General features: G+C 38.0%; 1 protein-coding gene across 8 annotated transcripts in view; it reads right to left on the minus strand.

Moving 5' to 3' along the window:
* The window catches only part of TRIM37 (tripartite motif containing 37), a 155,620-nt gene that overhangs the window by 81,307 nt on the left and 50,343 nt on the right, over positions 1–23,970 (minus strand). For 6 of the 8 annotated variants that reach the window (XM_027087220.1, XM_027087217.1, XM_027087219.1 and 3 more), the window contains 5 exons: positions 12,928–13,122; positions 9,754–9,868; positions 8,650–8,868; positions 7,116–7,252; positions 2,225–2,310 (listed from right to left, as the gene is read on the minus strand). In XM_027087220.1, coding sequence (XP_026943021.1) covers positions 2,225–2,310; positions 7,116–7,252; positions 8,650–8,868; positions 9,754–9,868; positions 12,928–13,122 — 752 coding nt within the window. The remainder of the gene's footprint in view (positions 1–2,224; positions 2,311–7,115; positions 7,253–8,649; positions 8,869–9,753; positions 9,869–12,927; positions 13,123–23,970) is intronic. The other 2 variants (XM_027087218.1, XM_027087224.1) reach the window with 1 other exon arrangement.

Genomic DNA, 23,970 nt, shown 5'->3' on the forward strand with positions numbered 1-23,970 from the left:
AAAAGTCCAGTACCATATGGCTTCACAGGTGAATTCTACCAAACATTTAAAGAGTTAACACCTATTCTTTTCAAACTATTCCAAAAAATTGAAGAGGAAGTAATGTTTCCAAACTCATTATATGAGGCCAGCACCACTCTGATACCAAAACCAAAGACACCACCAGAAAAGAAAATTACAGACCAATATCAATGATGAACGTAGTAACAAAAACGCTCAACAAAACTTTAGCAAACAAAATTCAACAAAACATTAAAAAGATCAGACACTGTGATCAAGTGGGATTTATCCCAGGGATGCAAGGATGGCTCAATCAATGTGATACAACACATTAACAAATTACAGAATAAAAATTGCTCATCTTAATAAATGCAAGAAAAGCTTCTGACAAAATTCAACATCCATTTATGATAGAAACTATAAACAAAGTGGGTACAAAAGGAACATATCCCAACATAATAACAGCCATATACAACAAGCTCACAGCTCACATCATACTCATCAGTGAAAAGATGAAAGCATTTCCTCTGTGATCAGGAACAAGACAAGGACGTCCACTCTCACCACTTTTATTCAACATAATACTGGAAGTCCTAGCCACAGCAATTAGACAGGAAGAAAAATTTTTGTAAAAATCCAAATTGGAAAGGAAGAAGTAAAACTGTCACTGTTTGCAGATGACATGATACTATACATAGAAAACCCTAAAGATACCACCAAAAAACTACTAGAACTCTTCAACAAATTCAGTAAAGTTTCAGGATACAAAATTAATACAAAACAAAAATCTGTTGCATATCTATACTCTAGTAACAAACTATCAGAAGGAGAAATTAGAAAATAATCTCATTTACAACTTCATTAAGAAGAAAAAAAACCCCAGGAATAAATCTAACCAAGGAGATAAAAGAGTTGCACTCTGAAAACTGTTAAGACATTGATGAAAGAAACTGAAGACAACACAAATGGAAAGATACACTGTGCTCATAGACAGGAAGAATTAATATCGTTAAAATGACCATACTACCCAAGGCAATCTACAGAGTCAAACACCAACAGCATTTTTCACAGAACTAGAACAAAGAATCCTAATATTTGTATGGAAACACAAAAGACTCTGAAGAGCCAAAGCAATCTAGAGAAAGAATGTAGCTGGAGGTATCATACTCCCTGATTTCAAACTACACTACAAAGCTACAGTCATCCAAACAGTATGGGGGACTTCCCTGCTGGCCCAGTGGTTAAGAATCCACCTTCCAATGCAGGGGACACGGGTTCAATCCCTGGCTGGGGGAACTAAGATCCCACATGCCGTGGGGCAACAAAGCCCACGTGCTCTGGAGCCTGCATGCCACAACTAGAGAGAAACCCACACACCACAACTACTGAGCCTGTGCACTGCAACAAAAGATCCGGTGTGCCGCAACTAAGACCCGACGCAGCACCAGTAAAGTAGAAGTAGTACAAACTAGCTGATAATTGTTCTAGCCAAGTTTCCCATGCTTAATTAAATAGGTCCAAGAACACAAAAGAAACACCTACTATTTAAGTAAGGTTATCCTAGGAGGAGCAGTGTACTTTGGCAAAAAACTGGGTCCATGAAGACGATATGAGGTTCTAGTCTGGCTATACCAACAACTACCTATGTGATCTAAGCAACTAAATCTCTGAGTTATTTCCACATATAAAATGAGTTCTCAAAAGGTCCTTTATAAGTCAAAGATTCAACAATTCTATTCAGATTATTCTTATAATTGAGATAGGTATACAAGTAAGACTTATGTATCATAAAAGACAGTTAAGTATATAAAAGTAGATAAGATGATGAGCTTTGGATTCAAATAAACTGAAAACTCTAATTCCTCTCTTTCATTTACTTAATTGTGAAAAGACAGCAAGTTGCTTAATTCCTTTACACATCAGTTTCTACAGCTATAAAAAGAAGATAATATTAAAACCTATCTCCAAGAATTTTATAGGCAAATGAGATAAGGTACACATAAAGTGCTTCTGCACAGTGCCTGGTACATAAGAACACATTAAATTTTAGCTATTATTACTGTTTTAAATACTATTAGTAATTCACTCTAAAATCCATACATTAAATATAGTCCTTCTAACACCATGAACCATGTAGAGCAATGGCTGCCACATATCAAAATATGATACATTCAGAGAAGAGCAGAGAGAAGGCAGAACAGCTTGTGGGGCCTGGCCTCAGTACCTGAAGGTCCTGCTGCAGCTGCATCTTCCATGAGTTCTCCCTCTTCCAATTCCATGTTGTTGTATTCCACATCATTTTCTCCAGACCTAAGAATATATAAAATTCATCATTCCACATAGTAAGTACAATTAATATTACTTGTCACACCTCAGTGAACTTCATAACAATTGTGTATAGCTTTCTCCTGTGAAGTAATAGAATATTTCTAAATACAAAATTGAGGGAAAAGACTTTTGTCATTATCACATGTATGGGCAGTATTATTAATGTTCAATCTACCTTTTTAAAATACCAAGATAGGTTGGCAACATTTAATTTTTAAAATAGAAAATCTGAAAACCATTGTAAGCAGAAGAGATTATAGCTTCAAAGGATTTGTAACTTAATGGTAGTAAATTAGGCTTAACACAGTACACTTTAAGGTTAAGAAAGATGTTTAAATTACTGTATGTGACTAAACACTATTTTCTTAAAATACTATTTCAGAAAAGAGGGTGTTGTCTATCAAAACACAATCACCTTATTTTAAATGACAAAGTACTATATGGAACAGCACTAATCAGTGCTAGTTTTGAGTATTTAAAGTAGTCTTAAAATCAGTTCCCGGACTGACAGCACGAGGAGCTCTACCGATCTGCTTTCCAGTGACACTGGTGAAAATTATTTTTTAAAGTAACCATTTAGACTCTGGAAATGGTTCTAAGAGCATATAGCAAATGAAAACATCTCCTCAAAAAAATGTACTAAAATTTGGTAACAACAATGAGTCTGTGGTACTTGAACCAAGACCACTCCCCACCCCCATTCAGTGATACAGAAATTCCACTTCAGACTGGTGCAGCCAAGAACATAGGGCTCCCATTTCCCACAGCTCCCCAACAGAAGGGCTATATTCCCAGGAGGAGTGAGACTTCAGCATTTCTCATCCTGTTCCCAGCTACCCGTGGCTGAGGCTAAAGTCAGGTGTATGTGACCAAGAGGTAGGGATTCCCTTCTTCTACCCAGACCCAAGGCTTTACCTTGGATGCAGCATGCTGAGGTAACTGGGGCCCAGATCCCCAGTGCCCCAATTCACTCATAAAGCAGAAGTCCCAGGCCTGAGAAGACAAACCGAAAAGATCTGAGGCTACAGCCCCCAACTTGCCCATCCACAATGGGTCAGCTTCTAAAGTGGGAGAAATAAGCACACCTTTGTGCTCACTCCAGCTTCAGAGCTCTGGCTCAGAGATTTTGCCTGCAGAAGGAAGCAGGCTCTAAAAAATGAGCCACAGAGAAAGGTGTAACACTATTAAGAACATAAAAAAATACTCTCAAATGGAATCCAGCAAAACATAAAAGGAATTACACACCAAGGCAGAATAGAATTTAACCAAGGAATACAAAGTTGGTTTAGAATCTGAAAATCAACTAATGTAAAACACCATATCAACAGAATAAAAAAAAACAACTACATGATCATCTGAATAGATGCAGAAGGAGAATATGACAAAATCCAATACCCTTTCATAACAAAAACACTCAATAAACCAGGACTAGAAGGGCATAGATGTAAAACCCACAGCTAACATCACACTTAATGGTGAAAGACTGAACGCTTTCCCTCTAATATCAGGAACAACACAAGAAAGAATGTCCACTCCCCGCAGTGGTTAAGAAGCCACCTGCCAATGGAGGGGACACGGGTTCGATTCCTGGTCTGGGAAGATCCCACATGCCGTGGAGCAACTAAGGCCCTGTGCCACAACTCCTGAGCCTGCGCTCTAGAGCCCATGAGCCACAACCACAACTACTGAGCCTTCGTACCACAACTACTGAAGCCCGCATGCCTAAAGCCCATGCTCTGCAACAAGAGAAGCCACTGCAATGATTAGACTGTGTACCGCAACAAAGAGCCCCACTCACCGCAACTAGAGAAAGCCCACGTGCAGCAACAAAGACCTGATGCGGCCTAAATAAATAAATAAATCTATTAAAAAAAAAAAAAAGAATGTCCACTACCACCAATTTTATTCAACATTCTATGCAGTGAACTTAGGCAAGAAAAAGAGATAAAAGGCATCCAAATTGGAAAAAAAGAAGTAAAACTAAATCTATTTACAGATGTAATACTGTATATAGAAAAACCTAAAGAATCCATTAAAAAAACTATTAGAACTAATAAACGAGTTAGCAATGTTGCAAGAAACAAAAATCAACTGGATGTTCATGTACTTGCAAAAGAACAATACACAAAGGAAATTTAAAAAGAAAAGTCAATTGCATTTACAATAGCATAAAAAAGAATAAGATACTTAGGAATGAATTAAACAAAAGATGTGTAAAACATATACTCTGAAAATTACAAAACACTGTTGAAAGATTAAAAACTTCTGATTGGCAAAAGACCCTGTTAAGAATATGAAAAGACAAGCTACAGAGTGGGAGAAGACAAGCTACAGAGTGGGAGAAAGTATTTGCAAAGCATGTATACAAATTTTACTGGGGAAAACTTGGCAAAGGGTATATGGGATCTTGTATTATTTCCTCCAACTGCAAGTGAATTTACAATTACCTCAAAATAAAAAGAAAAAAACAGCAGGAAGAAAATATATAATACTATCATAGAAAGACTGAGGTGGAGGAAGAGAAGAAAGGCCTACTTGATAACGTGTTCTAGTTAACTAAAAGCTGTTTATAATAACCACTACCCAAATCAACTGTGTATCTATTTCCCCATCTATACAAGGAACTGACCTTAATTTGTAAGAGCTAACAGTTTATGATTCCCCAGATGCTCAAATTAGCTCAAGATTAACTGTGCTGTTTCTATGAATTATATAAAACAGTTTGGATCAAGATATTATTGTAGATGTATATAAAGGGAACATAATCAAATACCTTCTAGTAGAAAAAGCATTAAAAAGTCAATCTAATGAGATGCTGTGAATCCAATTTTACGTAAAATCCAATTGCCCTCAAAACTACCTTGAAAAAAGTCAAGAGACCTAACAGTCAAAGGAATTAATTCAGATAGAACCATGTATTTAAGCTATTATCAAGGTGGATTCCACTTTATAGAATCACCATCTAAAAGAATTTTCCATGTTAATTCAAATTAATCAGTTCTATTCTATATATTTAAAAATATCACTAATAATGATTTCTCATTTGGTGACTTAAAGGCTTCACATTTCAACTAACCCTTTTAGGCAATTTGCCACGTATGCTAAAGAGGGAACATTAAGTGAAAAAGGTCTATTTTGAGGAGCTAATTTGTGGAAATGGGGGGTGAGGTCAAATAGGGGGTTTAAAACTCTCACCTTACTCTTGTGAAATGGCTGGTGCCAGGGCTGGGACAGAGAAAGTACAAGATGAACCTGGAATGCCTTGTAGTGCCAGAAAATAAGAAAGTGCTTATAAAATAATGAGGACATCTAGAAAGGACACAGGAGTTTTTAAAAGGCTGCCACTGGCCAAATCTGGGACAATCCGAGCAATAAATTACGATAGTAAGTGGATTAAATGATTTAAAAATACAAAACTCCATGAGTCTATACTAATGAAATTAATTAGTTAATTAATGAATGGGGCAGAGGGGAAAGTTCTTCCTTAGAATAGAATTCCAATTAATAAACGTAGAAGGAATAATGGCATTCGAAAATCATCATTCAGCAATCAACACAGTAATCTTTTTCAAGCAGGAATCACCAATGAATGATAAAATTAGTGGACTAAAGTACAACAAGAAATAAGATATTTACAGTCTCCAAATATGTCCCCACATGATACTTATTAATTACAAAGGGGAAAAGTAGAGAGATCTGGCAGATATCACCTTAACCAAGTATTCTAAATCAATCAACCATAATGGGACAGATTGAAGACATGCGCCTTCCACTGTCCCCTCATATTGATGCGCTGAGAAAGCTACATCATCACTTCTGTCTTATTCCTGCCAAAAGTGCATAACCTCGATCTAATTATGAGGAAATATCAGACTACTCCAAATTGAGGGACTTCCTACAAAATAACCACTCTGTATTTCTCTGAAGTGTCAAACTCATGAAAAACAAATTAAAAAAAAAAAAGACTACATGAACCAGACTGAAGCAGATTAAAGTGTCTTAACAAAAAGCAACATGTGGGGCTTCCCTGGTGGCACAGTGGTTGAGAGTCCACCTGCCGATGCAGGGGACACGGGTTCGTGCCCTGGTCCGGGAAGATCCCACATGCCGCGGAGCGGCTGGGCCCGTGAGCCATGGCCGCTGAGCCTGCGTGTCCGGAGCCTGTGCTCCGCAACGGGAGAGGCCACAACAGTGAGAGGCCCGTGTACCGCAAAAAAAAAAAAAAAAAGCAACATGTGATCCTGAATTGGATCCTAAACCAGACAAAGGACATCACTGTCAAAATTTCTATAAGGTCATAGATTATAGTACTACATCAATGTTAACTTCCTGATTTTGATAATGGTACTGAAATTACATAAGAGACATACTTGGTTTTAGAAGTACACAATGAGAAGTATATTCACTTAATCTCAAATGTCTCACAAAAAAATTATATAGAGTGAGAGAAAAGAAACATAACAAAGCAAAATATTAAATTTGGGGAATTAATCTGGGCAAAGGAAATACGGGAATTCCCTGTTAATATTTTTGCAACTTTTCTTAAATATGAAATAATTGCAAAATTAAAGCTAAAGCAAAAACTAAAACTCAGTTTGGAACCCAGAGATGACAGGGAGGAAATCAGTTCACTCTTCCCTTCAAGTTCCTTTATTTATTTATATAAGATACTGTAGATCAAGAAAAAAAAATCCTTAATATCCACATTTTTAGGCCTAACTTAATTAATATGCTTCTAATAATTACCACTTAGATGATTTATAGTGGTAGTTAATGTGAACACTCACATGGTTTCTTCATCAATGTCATTTTCTTCCGTGTTACTTGTTGCTGTGGAACTGGCAGAAGAACTGCTGCCATCGAGATGATTTACTTCATCTTCACCAACAAGATCTAGATCCAGATCTCCATCTGAAAGCTCATGCTAGATTAAGGCAAAGAAAGAAGACTTCTATCTCAAATGTTTTCACTCAGCCCATGGCCCAAGCACCAGCACCAAAGAATAAGGTAATCATCAGAATTCTCCGCTCCTGTGCCTAGACTGCTGTGCCCTGTAGAGATAACTCACATAACCACACTACCTGGTACCACTAATAAGTTATTTCTGCCAATGTCAGCTGGGCCTTCGATATGACTGGAAATGCTTCATATAGTCCACATCAGCTTCCTCACAAAGTAACATTTCAAACCATCACTCCTCAAGACCTATCTAACCTCTATTATCCTCAATGTGATTATAAAACCCTGTCACCTATCTACACAGAAAAACATATTGGCTATTAAGCATAAATGCCCACAACTTTCAGCTGCCCTACCTGCAAACTCCACCCTACCTTTAACTCATTCTATCAAAGGTTAACTGCTTCACCTGAGTGCTCCATTCCAACCTCTATTATCTCCTTAAATAAATGGTTTTGTTAATACCTGGACCTTATTTTCAATCTTTCTCCCCACTGGCTCCTTCATTATAACATATATCTGAAGCCTCAAAAAGAGCTTCTCTCTCCTTCTGTCTCTCATCTTAAACAATAACAACCACTTCTTGAAATCTCATTCTAGTTGTAGTTTAGCTGGGACAAAACCTGGCTATCTCCCAAAACCTAAATCATCCTACATACATAGGCAATGATAAGGTACTTTAACTAGATTCAGTGAATGGAAAGCAGACACCTTTTTTTTTTTAAGATTTTTTTTCTAAATTTATTTATTTTTGGCTGTGTTGGGTCTTCGCTGCTGGGCACAGGCTTTCCCTAGTTGTGGCAAGTGGGGTTTACTCTTCGTTGCGGCATGTGGGCTTTTCATTGCGATGGCTCCTCCTGTTGCAGAGCACGGACTCTAGGCATGTGGGCTTCAGTAGTTGTGGCACATGGGCTCAGTAGTTGTGGCTCGCGGGCTCTAGAGCGCAGGCTCAGTAGTTGCGGCACACGGGCTTAGTTGCTCCGCGGCATGTGGGATCTTCCTGGACCACGGCTCGAACCCATGTCCCCTGCATCGGCTGGTGGATTCTCAACCACTGCGCCACCAGGGAAGCCCCAGGACACATTTTAAAAATCCACAACTTACATAGCTTCTAAAATGTACATCACAGTTTGTTTTGTAGAATGTACAGTTTTCTACAATAAATTAATTTTTAGAACCTTGAAATAATTTTGATGCAACAACTTCTGACTTATTAACAGTTATAAAAGGGCATACACTAATAATGAAAATATAAGTGGACAAGATTTTCAGCACATTGATTCCCCCTATCATATGTTGGAAACCATGATATCATTTCTCTTTTCAAACACAAAATGAATCTAAAATAGGTCTAATTATTACATGATAATCTTCATTCTGAATCTTCTCCTCATCTTCTTCATCCTCCTTGGCCTCTCTTACAGAAGCTGTAGTAGGACCATCTTGGAGAAGCATGTCAGCACATGATCCAGACTTCTTAGCTCGTGTCTCAGGAGTGTCATCATTTTGGGGGCTAAGATGATTATCTGGTGGTGACAAATCTCTTGATTTCTGAGTTCGAGACAACTCAATAGTAAGTCTCTTTTAAAACAAAACAACACAAGCAGAGTCATAAGCAGTCCTCCACTCGTACAGTAAAATTATTTCAAGCAAAAAAAAAAACGAACCATATATCCAGATGTTCATAAAACCATTTCTCGCACCATCTATCTCATACCTTCCTGACTTTTGCTTATGGAAAAATCTATGACTAAGAAAAACTGCCCAATTTATTTTCATCTTTCTTCTCATTTCTAGCCCAAGCTATACAATCAGCAAACCGCATAGTAAATACAGGCAGTTTAACTTAACATGAAAATTTTTGAAAATATTCATCTTTTCCTCTCTCATATATTAACCGCTCTCAGCACTTCCAACTTCTCATCACATCCCCATATCCACTTGTAGAAAGAGACATTCCTTACATAATTTAGTTTACCATTGTAAAATAAAAATTCATTAACTGATCCTCCCCAGCGCTCAGTTCAACAATAGTGAGACTTCAAGATAGGGCAACATTCAATTGTTCCATAGCTTATAATCCTCTAAATTCAAAGCAGCATGGGAAAGAGAAATACCCAAGTCACTGAGAGAAACACAGAGTTTGCCTCAACTAGAGAAGCACTGTCCAATACAATTTTATGCAATGATGGAAATGTTCTACATCTGCAATTCCCAATACAAGCTAGCTACTGTAACTAAGGAACTGAATTTTTAATTTTAATTATGTCTACACAGCCACATGTGGCTAGTGGCTACTGAATTGGACAGTCCAGAATTAGAGGTTCAAAGGTAGTGAGAATAAAGAACAAGTGGATTTTTCTACAAAATTACAAACAGCAATAATATCCAAAATCTAATTACAAATGTAATACGCCGGTAAGACAATATGAAACACTAAAACCAAATATATGTTTTTTTGCTTACCTCTTTAAGGTTATTTATTTGTTGGATATAGCTAGTCTGTGCAGCTTCTAATTGAGTAATATACCAATGCTGGTCCCGGCATTTTTGAAAGAAAGTTGGTGAACGAACCTGAAACCTTAAAAGAATAACTGCACATGAAAAATAATCCGAACAGTAAAATATTATGAACCAAGCCTTAAGTCTATAACTATAAATTCTAGAATTTTAAGTTTACTTGATTACATTATAAGGCCAAAATTCAGAACTCAGAGCTCCTGGTATCTGCCATTTATATATGTAGTTCACAAATTATAATGACATGGTTCTGAAAAGTCAGTTGTCTAAATTCAAACTGTATTTTTCTAAAGAAATAACATTACACATCACAGTTAAACTTCCAAACTCATCTACTAAAACATATTTACTATAATAATCTAGCTCAAATACAGTGTTGATCATAGGCTGGGAAGAAGAGGATCACACTATGCAGGAAGGAGACAGCTAATGCCTTCCTTCTCCTTTCTTGCCTGTGTCAGACCCTAGTAAAACAGGCAAAGTTTGTTTCAGGCACTGCTCTTTGTCATTCCTTTTCTATCTCCCGTTCCCATATTTCCTACTCCACAGCACAAAAAAAAAAAAAAAAAATCACGTAAAGGGTCAACTACCCAGGACTGCTTTACTGTCCCTCAAGGAATTACATGCTCTGAATAACCTACATTCCCAACCCCATCCAGATAGCAGTTTAAAATCCAAACTCTCCATATATCACAATATGGCATATTTCAGCTGGGGTTAGGAAAAAAACAAGTGTCTCTATATTAAAGCATATAAATGGATACACGATAGAATCTTGATCTCTTCAGAGTTATCGGTACTTTAAAAAAACTAATACTTATTAAAGCAAGAAAAACCCGTCCCTACCTTTGTTAGATAGCTGAACATGACTCCATTTACATTACTATGACTCCAATAAAGAGATGACTAAGGTCATAAAAAAATGGCTGTTTTGGGCTTCCCTGGTGGTGCAGTGGTTGAGAGTCCACCTGCCGATGCAGGGGACGCAGGTTCGTGCCCCGGTCCGGGAGGATCCCACATGCCGCAGAGCGGCTGGGCCCGTGAGCCATGGCTGCTGGGCCTGCGCGTCCGGAGCCTGTGCTCCACAACGGGAGAGGCCACGGCAGTGAGAGGCCCGCGTACCGCAAAAAAAAAAAAAAAAAAAAAGGCTGTTTTGCAGGCTGGTAAAATTAGTATTTGAATAGTTTTACAATCCTCTCTGGTTAAAGTGTGAAACAGGAACAAATTATTCATATTTCTTTTAGTGAATAATTTAAGAAAACCTAAAAGGTTATAAAATGATATTAAAATAATCCCCCAAAAGAGATGACAAAAACATGAATTTTTTTCTACACTCAAAATGCAATAATCTCTTTTTATACGTCCTTATTCTCCCAGAAAAGTTATAAAGAACACATAATAGTAAAGGGTGATATGACAGCAACTCATCCAGCATGCTCAAGGACAAAGAAATCAGAATAAGTGAAATTTAAAAGAGTATATTCAAATCTCTTTTAAGGAAAAGAGCTTTTAAAATTATTTGATGGAAACTTACTAAACTGTTAAACATTCTGAAACCACTCAGTTCAAAACATATTTGAATTTTTTTTTTTAATTTTTAAATTTTTAAAATACATTTATTTTTGGCTCCATCTGCATTGGGTCTTTGTTGCTGCATGCGGGCTTTCTCTGTTGTGGTGAGCGGGGGCTACACTTCATTGTGGTGCGTGGGCTTCTCCTTGTGGTGGCTTCTCTTGTTACAGAGCACAGGCTCTAGGCACGCGGGCTTCAGTAGTGGCTCACAGGCTCTAGAGCGCAGGCTCAGTAGTTGTGGTGCACGGGCGTAGTTGCTCCACGGCATATGGGATCTTCCCAGACCAAGGATCAAACCGGTGTTCCCTGCATTAGCAGGTGGATTCTTAACCACTGTGCCACCAGGGAAGTCCCTGAATTTATTTATTTTTTAAAACTCAAGCTTGCATTTTGATCATCAAATTAAACCGTGCAATGATGCCCCAAAACTGAATTACAAGGGTTACCCCAATATTAAATAGGGCTGTAGCTTTATAGTCACTGTTTAAGTTCTGTCCTTTCTTGCAAATAACACACCAACTACCATCACTTAGTTTATTTTCATCAATTTTCATCTCTATTCCCTTACTTTTAATTTGCTGTTATCTAGAAGAAACTGAAAATCTTTTTGTTAAATTAAGCTTTCAAAACCAGTCATCCAAACATAATACACAATGCCAAATGGAAAAAAATAAGCACTTGAGGGCTTCCCTGGTGGCGCAGTGGTTGAGAGTCCGCCTGCCAATGCAGGGGACACGGGTTCGTGCCCCAGTCCGGGAAGATCCCACATGCCGCGGAGCGGCTAGGTCTGTGAGCCATGGCCGCTGAGCCTGCGCATCCGGAGCCTGTGCTCCGCAACGAGAGAGGCCATAACAGTGAGAGGCCTGCGTACCACGAAAAAAAAAAAGCACTTGATCCCACACTATTCTTGGATTTCCAAATGGTGAGGTTGCTAGAAGTTCAATAGATAAATGGGACATTACCACATTTACTGGAAGTAGTAGTTTACTTTTTTTAAAAACTTTATTTTTGGCTGCATTGTGTCTTCGTTGGTGCACATGGGCTTTCTCTAGTTGCGGTGAGTGGGGGCTACTCTTCCTTGTGGTGCGTGGGCTTCTCATTGCGGTGGCTTGTTGTGGAGCATGGCTTCTAGGCACTCGGGCTTCAGTAGTTGTGGTGCATGGGCTCAGTAGTTGTGGCTTGCAGGCTCTAGAGCACAGGCTCAGTAGTTGTGGCACATGGGCTTAGTTGCTCTGTGGCATGTGGGATCTTCCCAGTCCAGGGCTCGATCCCAAGTCCCCTGCATTGGCAGGCGGATTCTTAACCACTGAGCCATCAGGGAAGCCCCAGTAGTTTACTTTTTATGGAACTACTAACTAGATGTCAAACACATTTCTGACTAACTTATTCACTGACCACACAGGGCTTCTGAAATTAAATGGTTAAGAACATGGTAAGGTTAGAGTTAGAATGAATTTCGATATTCATCTTTGTTAAGTGAAAAGACTTTAAAATTCTGATGACATTATTCCCTGTGATAAAAGCCATGATATAAATGTTTCCTATTACCTTAAAATCACTGTATCATTTTGTCGATTCAAGTATCCTTCATTTGCAAGTAAGTCCAAACGGAAAAATCGATTATAACCCCAACATTCTCCAACTTCAAAGTCAGATGCAAATTCTCGAATGATATTTTTGGTAGGATCATTGCAGGACTGATGAACCATCTCTACACGGTATTCGTATCTAAAATTGAAAAGACTATTAATATAGAGTTAGTAAAGCAAGAATAAATGACATCAAAACATTAAGGTGATTAAGTACCTAAGAAGAAACTTATTGATACACACAGCTACATGTCTTTCAGAAAGGACTGTCACAACAGTAATATAAATGGGCTACCACAATATGATTGGCACTAGGTCCTTCTTCCCCTTTAAAAATGTTTACCAATATAGCAGGTATAAAATACCACCTCAAATAATGAATAAATTTTATATAAAATAGTACTTTCAAAGTTACACATTTTAGCAACACTATGTATTTTTCCATATATTCATTACCTATGTTTCCTCACAATGTTCTGCCATTTTCTTTGAGGTAAATAAATAATAAATTTTGAATACTCTACTATATTTTTCCAATTCAAGTTATCATAAATCAACTGTGTATTCAGCAATTCAAGCCTATAAAATTTTCTAATAGAAAATAAGTATAAATGGGAAAGCCAGTAAATTTAGATTTCCGTATCTTACATAGTATAAAACTCTCAAGTCTTCGAAGTCATTTTTACTAAGAAAGTACTGCTATTGCAAGAAAGAGAAGTGAAAAAATAAAGATCATCAGAAGGAACATCCAACAGTAGCCATAAAGCTTCTTTTTTAGCAGAGATAAACTTTTAAAAGAAAAACCCAATACCTCAGTCTGCTATTTCTACTTGCAAAGGCAAAAGAAAAAATTACAGCTCTTTATCTACAAATAAACGTGTACAGGCGACCCTTGAACAACCTAAGTTCGAATTGCAATGGTCCACTTAAATGTGAATTTTTTTTAATATAGTAAATATTACAGTACTACACAATTTGCAGTTGTTTGAATCCAAGGATGTAGAACCATGGGTACAGAGGAACCCAGGATAGGGAGGGCCAATGGTAAGTGACATGCAGATTTTTGACTGTGTGGAGGGTTGGCGCCCCTAAGCCCTGCGTTGTTCAAAGTTCAACCGTATTTAAGTACTGTCAAATGATTTTTATATTAGTATCTCTCACAGTGCATTATACAGATTGATGGCACAAACTAATACAAAAGCTGTGATATTTTGTCTGCCTGATTATTATGGCAGTTGTAAGGCAAAGGGTTTCATTAAATGTCCATAAATAAACCCCAATATGAGTGTGCAATTGATTTTTGACAAGGGTTCTGATTCAATAGGGAAAAAAGTTTCTTCAACAAACAGTGCTGAGGGAATTCCCTGGTGTCCCAGTGGCTGGGACACTCTGCTTTCACTGCAGAGAAATGTTCAATCCCTAGTCAAGCAACTGGGATCCCACCAAAACAAAATAAATCAAAACAACAACAAAGGGCTTCCCTGGTGGCGCAGTGGTTGAGAGTCCGCCTGCCGATGCAGGGGACGCGGGTTCGTGCCCCGGTCCAGTAAGATCCCACATGCCGCGGAGTTGCTAGGCCCGTGAGCCATGGCCGCTGAGCCTGTGCATCCGGAGCCTGTGCTCCGCAACGCGAGAGGCCACAACAGTGAGAGGCCCGCGTACAAAAAAAAAAAAAACACAAAAAACACAAAAAACCCAAATGGTGCTGAGAAAATCTGATTGCTACGTGCAAATTTCACATACAAATTTCATATGTATATTTCACATACAACTTTCTAATTTCATATACAAAAATTAACTCAAAATGGATCAATGACCTAAATGTAAGGGCTAAAACTATAAAACTCTTAGAAGAAAACACAGGGGTAAATATTCATGAATTCAAATTTGGCAATGGATTCGTAGATTTGACTCCAAATAGTATGAACAAGTAAAGAAAAAATAGGTAATTTGGACTTCGCAAAAATTTTAAATTTTTGTGTATCAGAGGACATTATCAAGAAAGCAAAAATACAACCCACAGAATGGGAGAAAGTTTTCAAATCGTATGTCTGATAAGGGTTTAGTATACAAAATGCAGAGAGAATTCTCAGAACTCAACAATTAAAAGACAAGCAACCTAATTTAAAAATGGAAAATAGACTTGAATTTCAGACATTTCTCCAAAGAAGATATACAAATGGCCAAAAAAACAAATGAAAAGATGTTCAATTTCACTGGTCATTAAGGAAATGCAAGTCAAAACCACAATGAGATACCACTCCATAATCACTAGGATGGCTATAAAATGTAATCTTAAAATGGTAGGAACAGAGAATGGTGCAGCCACTGTGGAGAACAGTTTGGTAATTTCTCAAAACGTTAAAAACACAGAATTAACATATGCCCATATAGAAACTCATACATGAATATTTAGAGCAGGATTATTCGTAATAGCCAAAAGATGGAAGCAACCCATATGTCAATCAATAGATGAATTGAAAAACAAATTGAGGTCCATATATACAATGGAATATTGTTCAGCCATATAAAGGAATGAAGTTTTGATATATGCTTCAACATTTGGTGAACCCTGAAAACACTATGCTAGGTAAACAGAAGCCAAACATAAACGATCCCAAATTGTATGAACTTCTATATGAAATATCCAAAATAGGCAAATACACAGAGAAGAGTAGTTATCTAGGATTGGGGGAAGGAAGGGATGGGTACGAGGTGTTCTAGGATGATGAAAACATTCTGAAACTAGAGAGAGGTGGTGACTGTACAACACTGGAAATGCACTAAGTCCCACTGAATTGTGTATTTTTTATTTATTTATTTTTGGCTGCGTTGGGTCTTCATTGCGCGCAGGCTTTTCTCTAGTTGAGGCGAGCGGGGGCTACTCTTCATTGCGGTGCATGGGCTTCTCATTGTGGTGGCTTCTCTTGTTGCAGAGCAAGGGCTCCAGGCGCACGGGCTTTAGTAGTTGTGGCTCATGGGCTTAGTTGCTCCGTGGCATGTGGGATCTTCCCGGACCAGGGCTCAAACCCGTGTCCCCTGTGTTGGCAGGGGGATTCTTAACCACTGCGCCACCAGGAAGTCCTTAAATTGTGTATTTTTAAATGGTTAATTATATATTATATGAATCTCACCTCAAAAAAAATTTTTACTTTTATTTTAAAAATGAGTAGTAAAAAAATTCAAAATTCAGAGAAACAACCAACAATATTGAAAATCTAAGGAGAAAGACATTAATGCAGATGGTTAAATACATCCAGGATCAAGACAGGTAAAAGTTTAAAATCAATATAGAACACTTTTTTAAAAATCAGTTTTTTATATGAAAAAGCATATAATGTTTGAAAAAAGATCATTGTTTCATCTGCATTAGTTCTTTAAAATCATGACAGAGATATACCTATGTTTCTATTAAATACAGCAATTAATCCAAGTTAAATTATTTATAGAGCATCTCAACCCTAATCTTAGATAAAACTAAAACCTCAAATTTGAATATTCCAACTTAAATTCCCTTCTTTTATCAAACTGAAAGTCTGAATGAATTTAACAATTATTAACTTAAAATTTTAGTCTCATTAATATTACTCCCCAAGGGAAAGTTCTACTCTTTGCTTAAGCAACTCAAAGAAATTTCCTTCTCTAAAACAAAAGTCAGATTAGTAAATACTGTTAAGAGTCAATTCAAGGATGTCACTCATGCACAAATTTCCTCAGAAAGCCTACATAGGTGTATTATAACACACACAGTGAGAAAGATATTTAAGTATAATGAAATTATGAAAGTACTTCTGCAGGGTCCCAAGTGTTATTAAAATCTACTAGATAATACAATGATTTACATTTATATTTCATACTTTGACAGTAAAACTACCTCACTGTTAAACTCTCAATTTCATAATTGAATGACATTTCAGTAATTAATAAGAAAGTATTCAAGACTCTTCTCTAGGCTTGCCGAAGTGTTAAGAGAATTAACAGGTAATAAGGGAATTCCCTGGCGGTCCAGTGGTTAGGACTCTGTGCTTTCACTGCCGAGGGTGCGGGTTCAATCCCTAGCCAGGGAACTAATATCCCACAAGCTGCATGGCATGGCCAGAAAAAAAAAAAAAAAAAGAGGATAAGATGTCTGTTTTTATCCAAATAGAACATTCCTATTAAGGTATTCAGATAATATCTAACAAATACACAAATTCTAATCTCTTTCAACCTTAGTATCCTGAATGATAATATTTCATTACCACTGATAATGTTATTACTGCTTATAAGACAATGTAAACTAAGTTCCTGAAGTATATATGTCAACAATAAAAGTACCCAAGATGAAACCTGTACCAAAAACAATAGAAATGTCAAAAAATCTACATACCAGTAAGAGAAGGAGAATCTTCCCGAGGCAAGAAACAGGTACAGACACATCTTGTTTTATTGTGTTTTTGCTTTATTGTACTTCACAGATATTACATTTTCACACATTGAAGGTTTGTGGCAACCTTACATCAAACAAGTCTATTGGCTCCACTTTTCCAACAGCATTTGGTCACTTCATGTCTGTGTCATTTTGGTAATTCTCACAATATTTCAAACTTTTACATTATTACTGTTACATCTGTTGTCATGATCTGTGACCAGTGACCTTCGATGGAATTGTTTTGGAGCGCCACAAACCACATCCATATAAGACGACAAACTTAACTGATCAATGTTACGTGTGTTCTGATTGCTTCACCTATCAGCCATCTGTCCCTCCCCGCCCATCTCTTTCCCTCTTCTTGGGCCTTCCTATTCCCTGAGACACAACAATATTGAAATTAGGCCAATTAATAACCCTACAATGGCCTCTAAGTGTTCAAGTGAAAGAAAAAGGTCACATGTCTTACTTTAAATTAAAAGCTAGAAATCATTAAGGCTAGTGAGGAAGACATGTTGAAAGCCAAGATAGGTCGAAAGCTAGGCCTCTTGTGCCAAACAGTTAGCCAAGTTGTGAATGAAAAGAAAAAATTCCTAAAAGCAAATTAAAAAGTGCTACTCCAGTGAAAACATGATTAAGAAAGCTAAACAGTTATTGCTGACATGAAGAAAGTTTTAGTGGTCTAGATAGAAGACCAAACCAGCTACAACACTCCCTTAAGCCAAAAGCTTAGTCCACAGTAAGGCCCTAACTCTCAATTCTACGAAGGCTGAGAGAGGCAAGGAAGCAGTAGAAGAAACGTCTGAAGCTAGCAGAGGTGGTTCATAAGGTTGAAGGAAAGAAGCTGTCTCCATAACATAGAAGTGCTGATATAGAAGCTGCAGCAAGTTATCCAGGAGAAGTAAATGCCTGGATCTGAAGCGTCCAAGGGCAGGTTGACTCTCTTGTCAGGAGCTAATGTAAGCTGGTGACTTAAAAGTTGAAGCTAATGCTCATTTACCATTCTGAAAATCCTAAGGCCCTTAAGAATTATGTTAAATTTACTCTGCCTGTGCTCTATAAAGAGAACAACAAAGCCTGATGACAGCCCATCTCTTTACATATGGTTAACTGAATATTTTAAACCCACTTGAGATTTACCGCTCTGGAAAGAAAGATTTTTTGCAAAATATTACTGCTCATTGACAATGCACCTAGTCACCCAAGCACTCTGATGGAGACGTACAAGGTTAACGCTGTTTTCATGCCTGCTAACACACATCCATTCTGCAGCCCACAGATCAAGGAGTAATTCTGACTTTCAAGTCTTAGTATTTAAGAAATATATTTCGTAAGGCAATAGCTGCCGTAGACAGTGATTGCTCTGAGGGATCTGGGCAAAGTAAATTGAAAACCTTCTGGAAAGTATTCACCATTCTAGATGCCATTAAGATCATTCATGATTTGTGGGAAGAGGTCAAAATATCAACATTAAGGAGACTTTGAAAGAACTTGATTCCAAACCTCACAGATGACTTTGAGTAGTTCAAGAATTCAGTGGAGGAAGTAACTGCAGATATCGTAAAAATAGCAAGAGAATGAGAATCAGAAGTAGAGCCTGAAGATGTGACTGAATTGCTACAATCTCATGATAAAACTTTAATGGATGAGGAGTTGCTTTTTATGGATAAGCAAAAAAAAAAAACAAAACAACAGGGTTTCTTGAGATGGAATCTACTTCCAGGTGAAGATGCTGTAAAGATTGTTGAAATGACAGCAAAGGATTTAGAATATTACATCAACTTAGTTGATAAAGCAGAGTCAGGGTTTGAGAGGATTGAATCCAAATCTGAAAGAAGTTCTACTGTGGGTAAAATACTATCAAACAGCATTGCATGCTACAGAGAAATCATTCATGGAAGGAAGAGTCAATCAATGCAGCAAACTTTACTGTTGTCTTGTTTAAAGAAATTGCTACACTCACCCCAGACTTCAACAACAACCACCCTGATCAGTCAGCAGCCATCAAACACTGAGGCAAGACCCTCCACCAGCAAAAAGATTATGACTCAGTGGTGGTTAGCATTTTAGAGCAATGAAGTATTTTTAAATTAAGGTATGTACATTTTTTTTCAGACATACAGCTAGTGCACACTTAATAGACTGTAGTATAGTTTAAACGTAACTTTTATATGCACCAAAAAAGCAAAATATTCATGTAACTTGCTTTATTGTGGTGGTCTGGAACCAAACCTGCAATATCTTGAAGTATGCCTGTATATAGGAAATAAATTAATCAAGAGTCAAGAAGAGAACCAAGATTAATGGTAGCAACGGGGTTATGAACAAAATCCTATAATCACTAAAGTTTTTATAATTCTGCCTAAGATCAACCACCTTCCCAATCACAAGGGCTGATTTCAGGGAATAAAACAGAGCTTGGTGGTTAAGAACAAAATACAGAGAAAGAAAAATCTATGTTAAAAAGACTGTACCTTAACAATGCTGAACTCGAGTGAATAACTTAGCTATGATATTTCCACCTGTGAAATGGGAGTGATAAATAGCATTTAACAGCTCACGAGGCGGTAGTAAAGCAAAATGAGTTATACAAGGCACAGTGCATAGCACAAAGTATATATTCAGCAGAGGTGCGCTGTTATAATAACAATACAGGTAAGTCCACTGTTTCAGATCACACAGGAGATTTGGAACAGAGCTATGACTAAAACATACTTTCAACTCAGAGGCCAGAATCCTTTCCATATTACTAGCATTATTCGTAGTTTGACTCACCAGTCATGGCAAGAATATTCTGCACTAAGGTTAGTCTATGTCAGAAGTTGTGTCACTGGGGGTCAGTTCCCATGATCCTTTCAGTGATCCAAAAAGTCAAAACTATCTTCATGATAACGCTAAGATGTTATTTGCCTTTTTCGCAGTGTTTGACGTTTGCACTAACGGTGCAAAAGCAACGGTAGTTAAAATGTACCAGTAATCATTATATTCACTGCTACACACTTTCAGATGGGAAAAAAAATTTTCAATGTCTCTCAAGAATGTCTTTGGGCTTCCCTGGTGGCGCAGTGGTTGAGAGTCCGCCTGCCGATGCAGGGGACACGTGTTCGTGCCCCGGTCTGGGAGGATCCCACATGCCGTGGAGTGGCTGGGCCCGTAAGCCATGGCCGCTGAGCCTGCACTCCGCAACGGGAGAGGCCACAACAGTGAGAGGCCCGCATACCACAAAAAAAAAAAAAAAAAGAATCCGCCTGCCAATGCAGGGGACACAGGTTCGAGCCCTGGTCCGGGAAGATCTCACATGCCGTGGAGCAACTAAGCCCATGCCCCACAACTACTGAGCCTGCGCTGTAGAGCCCGTGAGCCACAACTACTGAGCCTGTGTGCCACAACTACTGAAACTCGCACGCCTAGAGCCCATGCTCTGCAACAAGAGAAGCCACCACAATGAGAAGCCCACGCACCTCAACAAAGAGCAGCCCTGCTCGCCTCAACTAGAGAAAGCCCATGCGCGGCAATGAAGATCCAACATAGCCAAAAATAAATAAATAAAATAAAGTTTTTTAGAAAAAGAATGTCTTTGAAGAAGTAGTAAAAATGATAAATGTTATTAAACCTCAATGCTTGGTGTCACAAATGGGAAATATACATAAAGTACTTATGCTGCATTGTGATATGCAATGGTTGCCTTGGAAAAATCACTTTGTTCAGCTGAGTTCCAAGATCATCAGTCACTTTTTTTGTGAAACCTCAAATTCAGAGAACTGACAAACAATGGTTATTTGGTTGTGGATACCCAGCAGACATTTTCTGTGCCAAAACAACTAAGGAAAAGAACTGTCAGTGTTTGTTGCCAATGATAAAACACACTTTCAAGTGAAAAAACATAATCCTGGAAAATTTGTATGTACCACATGAGCTTAAAAGCTTTCCAATACTTCAAGACTTTCGTTGTGAAAACGGTGATATCCATGAATGTGACTGATACTGCATAATGAAATGTGTCAACACTACTTAGTAAGTTGTTATTTTCCAAATGATTATTCCATGTTGTTACAAAATCACGCATGAGTAAAAGATCCATGCAAAGTATAAGACAGACCAATGACATTTTACCAATGAGTAAAACAGCTTTAATGAAGTGTAACTGAAATGTATAATTTGGTAAGTTTCACACATATTTATATATACCCATAAAACCATCCCCATTATGATAATCAAGATACTAAACATATTCATCATCCCCAAAGTTTCCTCTGCCTTTTGTAATTCTTCCCTCTTACCTTCTCCCTCCACCTTCCACCCAACCTTAGCCCAGCCTGTCTGATCTCTAAGCAACCGCACACCTGCATTCTGTCACTATAGATTAGTTTGCATTTTTCTAGAGGTTTATATAAGTGGAATCATATATATCTCTTTTTTATCTGGCTGCTTTCACTAAGAATAATTAATTTAAAAGTCATTCCTAGGGACTTCCCTGGTGGTGGGTAAGACTGCGTGCTTCCAACGCAGGGGGCCTGGGTTCGATCCCTGGTCGGGGAACTAGATCCCACAGGCATGCCGCAACTAAGAGTCTGCATGCTACGACTAAAAGATCCTATAACTAAGACCTGGCACAGCCAAAATAAATAAGTAAATATTAAAAGAAATAAAAAAATAAGTCATTCTCATTGTTGCACGTATCAACCATTCATTACTTTTTATTGCTGAGTGTTATTCCACTGTATAGACATAACAAAATTTGCTTATCTAGTCATCTGTTGGTGGCAGTTAGGGTTGATTTTATTTGGCTATTCCAAATAAAGTTACCATGAACATTTCTGGAAGTCTCTGAATGGACATCTAGTTCCTTTTCTCTGGGGTGAATATCTAGGAGTCGTTTAGCTGAGTCACACAGTAAGTTGTATGTTTAACTTTTTTTTTTTTTTTTTTTGCGCGGTATGCGGACCTCTCACTGTTGTGGCCTCTCCCGTTGCGGAGCACAGGCTCCGGACGCACAGGTTCAGCGGCCATGGCTCACGGGCCCAGCCGCTCGGCAGCATGTGGGATCTTCCCGGACCGGGGCACGAACCCGAGTCCCCTGAATCGGCAGGTGGACTCTCAACCACTGAGCCACCAGGGAAGCCCATATGTCTAACTTTTTAACAAATCACCAAATGGTTTACAAAAGTGGTTGTATCATTTTACATTCCCACCAGAAACATATAAGACTTCAAATTTCTCTATATTCTTGCCAACACGTGGTATGATCTCTGTAATTAGAGCCACTCTAATAGGACACAGTGGTATTGTAGATAAATTTCTTTTTTTTTTTAATTTACTATTTTTTTTTTAATTTCTTCATTTTATTTATTTGTTTTTGGCTGCGTTGGGTCTTCGTTGCTGCGTGTAGGCCTTCTCTAGTTGTGGAGAGTGGGGGCTACTCTTTGTTGCGGTGCACGGGCTTCTCATTGCAGTGGCTTCTCTTTGTTGCAGAGCACGGGCTCTAGGAGCTCTTCAGTAGCTGTGGCTCGCGGGCTCTAGAGTGCAGGCTCAGTAGTTATGGTGCACGGGCTTGGATGCTCCGTGGCATGTGGGATCCTCCTGAACCAGGGATCGAACCCATGCCCCGTGCATTGGCAGGCAGATTCTTAACTACTGCACCACCAGGGAAGTCCTGTAGATAAATTTGTTTCCCTAATGACTTATACTATTAAACATCTTACACAGGATTATTTTGCCATCCATAAATCTTCTTTAGTGGGGTGTCTGACAAACTATTTGCCCTTACGGAAAAGAGACCTTGTTTATTTTTTTATTGTTGAATTTCAAATTCCTTATATATTCTTGATACAAATACACATAATTTGAAGAAGAGAACTTTACAATTCTCAAGATGCCTAATTTACAAATGTGTTTCTTTATGGATTGTGTTTTTCCATTGTAACTGAACTATCATTGCCCAACCCAAAGGAAAATTTTCTCCTACGTTGTGTCCAGTAAGTTTTGTTGTTTTAGGACTTAAATCTAGGTCTATGATCAATTTTCAGTAAGTTTAAGTATAGAGTGTGAGGTATGGATCCCAGTTCAATTTTTTGCGTATGTGTAGCCAAATGTTCAAGCACAATCTGTTGAAAGGACTACACTTTCCCCATAGCGCTGGCTTTGCACCTTTGTCAAAAAATAGTTTCCTAATGAATGCGTGTTTATTTCCAGAATCATAGTACAGGTATCCCCCATTTTTGAACATTCTCTTTATGCCACTTAACTTTTACAAAAGAACCTACACTAGTACCTGTTTTTGCTAACCAAAAGAAATCTGAAGAGAAATTTTGTTTTTACAAAAAAAGCTGAAAAGTGAAAACAGCATTCAGTGCTTATTTTGTAGAAAGCCATTATAGAGGCATGCTCCAAGCAGCAAGAGCGGCACCACCAAGCTCCTTCCCTGGGAATCATACCCAGCATCTCAGTATCAAGCCGCCATAGCTTTGAACTGTGTCTGTGAGTATCTATGCTTCGTCCTGATATATTTTGTGCATCCATTAGCAAGATATGTCCTAAGGTAATTGTTCCTTCACTTTATGCCATTCCAGCCTACAAAAGGTTTCATAGGAC

Source organism: Aethalodelphis obliquidens, unplaced genomic scaffold, assembly GCF_003676395.1.
Source record: "Aethalodelphis obliquidens isolate GAN/ISIS:26980383/991018 unplaced genomic scaffold, ASM367639v1 scaffold58, whole genome shotgun sequence".
Taxonomy (NCBI): Eukaryota; Metazoa; Chordata; class Mammalia; order Artiodactyla; family Delphinidae; genus Aethalodelphis; species Aethalodelphis obliquidens.